Source organism: Colobus angolensis, unplaced genomic scaffold (genome assembly GCF_000951035.1).
Source record: "Colobus angolensis palliatus isolate OR3802 unplaced genomic scaffold, Cang.pa_1.0 Scaffold149, whole genome shotgun sequence".
NCBI lineage: Eukaryota > Metazoa > Chordata > Mammalia > Primates > Cercopithecidae > Colobus > Colobus angolensis.
This window is the reverse complement of record NW_012114588.1, coordinates 3,134,703-3,138,856: the sequence shown is the minus strand read 5'-3', so window position 1 is coordinate 3,138,856 and position 4,154 is coordinate 3,134,703. Positions and strand designations below refer to the sequence as shown.

The 4,154-nt window shown below is 40.6% G+C and overlaps 1 protein-coding gene across 3 annotated transcripts in view; it reads right to left on the bottom strand.

The window, feature by feature from the left end:
* The window catches only part of CLCN6 (chloride channel, voltage-sensitive 6), a 39,105-nt gene that overhangs the window by 34,100 nt on the left and 851 nt on the right, over positions 1-4,154 (bottom strand). For all 3 annotated transcript variants that reach the window (XR_001001084.1, XM_011935825.1, XM_011935826.1), the window contains exon 2: positions 3,884-3,943. Coding sequence is in view for 2 of the 3 variants with exons in the window: in XM_011935825.1 (XP_011791215.1) it covers positions 3,884-3,943 (60 nt within the window). In the remaining variant the exon portion in view is untranslated. The remainder of the gene's footprint in view (positions 1-3,883; positions 3,944-4,154) is intronic.

Here is a 4,154-nt window from a genome sequence, read left to right as displayed (position 1 = left end):
CTCATGATTCACCCGTCTCGGCCTCCCAAAGTGCTGGGATTACAGGCTTGAGCCACCGCGCCCGGCCACGACCTCTCTATTTCTACCTATTCACATAGCTTACTCTATCCTAGTCTCAATCTCCTGACCTCGTGATCCGCCCGTCTCGGCCTCCCAAAGTGCTGGGATTACAGGCTTGAGCCACCGCGCCCGGCCATGACCTATTTTTAAAACCAGATACTGTTACTTCTCCTTTGCTATGACTAACTTCTTTTTATTTCTGCAGTATATATTGCTCTTTGGTTTAGGGGACTAACAACTTTTTTAGAAAATAAAATTTTATGTGTCTTGCAGGGCTGTTACAGGGGGTTATGAGCAAAATGGCACCTGGCTGGGAGGGAGGTGGGGACAGAACCAGCCCCAGTTCAACCAGGAAAGGGCATCTTAATGTTACACCAAAACCACCTTCAACTGGCTGTGAGCTAGGGGTGCTGCTATGGCCAGTGGGGGAGGCCTTTAATTCTAGGTCTTACGTTCTGAGGGTGCCTCTTTCTAATTCAAAGGTATAATATAAATAGACTGTGTGACCTGCATGAAAACATTCCTGTTTGTAACGGCACATCTCACAGAAAGTTACTATTACTCAAACCACCTATAATGAGAATGGATGTCAAAATGGGATTATAACATTTTGTAAGACCCCGAATTTATCAAATAAAGAGTCAAATACATGCAATGAACTCTTCCTGAGACAGGAAGGAGAAGGGGCACCTTTTAGAAAGTTATTCAACAGAAGGGTTTTCTAGTTGATTGACTATCAAAGAAGGTAGAGAAAAGCCTATAACCCCATTCATTAAAATATGACTATTAACACCTTACTAAATATCCTTCTACATCCTTACCCATGTTTTTATACACATGCTTTTAATACGTGTTTTAAGTAACAAAAATGAGATTCCACTAAATCAACTATTTTAACCTGTCCCACTCACTCCCCTCTTTATTATACTTTGTGTGTCAAGTCGATTTATTTATGGATTACATAAAATCCAGACTTTTCTGATTAAGTGCCTGAATGAATTTGCTCTTACACCAAAGCAAATGCTCTCAAGAAGCTCATTCTTGAAGATGGTTGAGAAATATGAATGACTAATATGAAAAGAACATTAATCCATGAAATGTACATGAATATGGCCAGGCGCAGTGGCTCACGCTTGTAATCCCAGCACTTGGAGGCTGAGGTGGGTGGATCACCTGAGGTCAGGAGTTCAAGACCAGCCTGGTCAACATGGTGAAACCCCGTCTCTACTAAAAATACAAAAATTAAAAAAAAAAAAAATACAAAAATTAGCTAGGCATGGTGGCGTATGCATGTAGTCCCAGCCACTCGGGAGGCTGAGGTAGGAGAATAGCTTGAACTCGGGGGCGGGGGTAGAGGTTGCAGTGAGCCAAGACTGCACCACCACAGTGAATACAGTGCTTTTTGGTTCATTCAAAGCAGTCCCATCAGAGTAGCATATTAAACTATACAAAAGGGTCCAAATGGCAAAATCCAGACAGTAGAAAATCCCAGGGTCCTAATTATGTTGTCAAATAACTTACAAAAAAAAAAAAAAAGATGAAGGAAGAACCTACAGATTAAAAGAGATTTAACAGATCTATCAAACAAATAAAAAAGGACCTTTTTTGGAACCTGATACAAACAAAGTTAAAATACATATGACATTTACAAGAAAACTGGAAAATCTGGACAGTAGATATTTGATATCAAGAAATTGCTTTTTTTTAGATGTGGTAATAGTATTGAGTTATGCTTTTTAAAAGTCCTTATCCATTAAGAGATACACATTGAATTATGGGTGAAATAATATGATGTACAGAATTTCTTTCAAAATAACATGGGAAGGGCGGCCAGGTATGGTAGATCATGACTGTAATCCCAGAACTTTGGGAGGTTGACATGGGAGGATCACTGGTGTCAAGGAGTTTGAGACCAGCCTGGGCAACACAGGGAGACTGTCTCTACTTTAAAATACACACACACACACACACACACAATTAAAAAATAATAATATGAGAATGGAGAAGTGGATAATGAAAGCATAGACAAAAGAAGACTGGGCTTGAGTTAAATCACTGTGGAAGCTGTGTGATGAGGACAAGGGGTTTCAAACAGATTATTCTATCTGGTTTTGCATATAGTTGAAATCCTTCATAATAAAAGTTAAAAAAAAGTGCTACACCACAAATCCTAATGTTGACACTAAATTCTACAGCAAAAGTAAGATGAAATATTGAAAAGAAAGTTAGCCTGCAAATGTTATTGTCTAGCATATTAATTTTTTTAAGTCCATATGACTTTTTTTTTTTTTTGAGACAGAGTTTTGCTCTGTCACTCAGGCTGGAGTGCAGTGGCGCAATCTCGGCTCACTGCAATCTCCGCCTCCCAGGTTCAAGGGATTCTCTCACCTCAGCCTCCCAAGTAGCTGGGATTACCAGCTCGTGTCGCCGCGCCCAGCTAATTTTTGTATTTTTAGTAGAGATGGGGTTTTGCCATGTTTGCCAGGCTGTTCCTGACCTCAGGTGATCCACCACCTCAGTCTCCCAAAGTGCTGGGATTACAGGTGTGAGCCACCACGCCTGGCCCCATATGACATTTTTAAAACACACTAGATATATACATGATTAATTCCAAGAAGTGGAAGAAATTAAAGATGGACAGGAAACGATAGATGGATAGATGGATGTTCACCACTATGCAGTTCGTGATACAAAAAAGTTGGAAGAAACCCAAGACAGAGTAAATACATTGTGGCACAATAAAATACTATTCCTGTTTAAAAAGAGATTGTGGGCCAGGCACGGTGGCTCACAACTGTAATCCCAGCACTTTGGGAGGTCAAGGCGGGCAGATTAGGAGTTTGAGACCAGCCTGACCAACATGGTGAAACCCTAACTCTACTAAAAATACAAAAAATAGCTGGGTGTGGTGGCATGCGCCTGTAATCCTAGCTACTCAGGAGGCTGAGGCAGGAGAATCATTTGAATCCAGGAGGCGGAGGTTGCAGTGAGCGGAGATTGCGCCACTGCACTACAGCCTGGAAGAGTGAGACTCTGTCTCAAAAAGAAAAAAAAAAATAGGTTGTGGAAAATTACCTAGTGATACAAAAAGTATAATAAAGGTAGTGAGTGGGACAGGTTAAAATAGATGATTTAGTGGAATCTCATTTTTGTTACTTAAAAAAAGCATCTATCATATATATTAAAGCATGGGTAAGGATGTAGAAAGATACTTAGTAAGGTGTTAACAGTTATCTTTTAATGAATGAGGTTATTGGCTTTTCTCTACCTTCTTTAACTATCTAGTTTAAGAATTTAATGATAAAAAGTCACGCATGTTGTTTTCCCCTGGAAGTGTTGGTTTTACTAAAAACACACCCTCTAAGAATCCCATACATCTAAGTTGGAACTTCAATCAAGAACATGTCAGAGACAAGCTGCTTGAGCAAGAAAATATCTGAAAAGCAAGTTCTCCTAGAAGAGAAGCAAGGCCTCCTTAACAGTTTATGAGCACACACCTGTTAGGAGCACATACTGCCAGTGCCTTTCACTCTAGGTCTCTCTGTCAGCTGTAAAAGCAAACAGTTTAATGGCAAATACATACTCAATCCAGATTAAGGTGCCACAGATTTACAAACGTGTAAAAACACTAGATTTTGTTTTGGGGTTAAGGTGAGAAAAGGGCTTGCTAAACAGTCCCTTTCCCAGATGCAAGTTTTCTTACTCACTCACTCCCTGGGACAGAAGGTCAAACAGCATCTCTGGTTGGAATCATAATGTTTCGGCCTGAAGTGACCAGGCCACTCACTACTTTAGTTACCCAAGCAGTATCAAAGGAGCTCACCTCATAGTCTTTCCTTGGAAGAATCTCATCCTCCTCCTCCTGTGTTTCTCCAAGGATAGTCTAGAAAAACAGATCCGCAGAGGGAGCCCTTTTTAGTGGTTAAGAGTGGAAGGAGGCAGAAGTATTTACTGAAATCAGTGGCTAGCTTCTACATCACCTGGAGCCATTATCAAATAGGAATCAGCCCTTAAAAAAAACCTTTCGGAGGTGAGGGACCATGTGGGTGAGATCTACAGCCATCAGCTGAGCTCTTCATTTCCACTCATAGAGT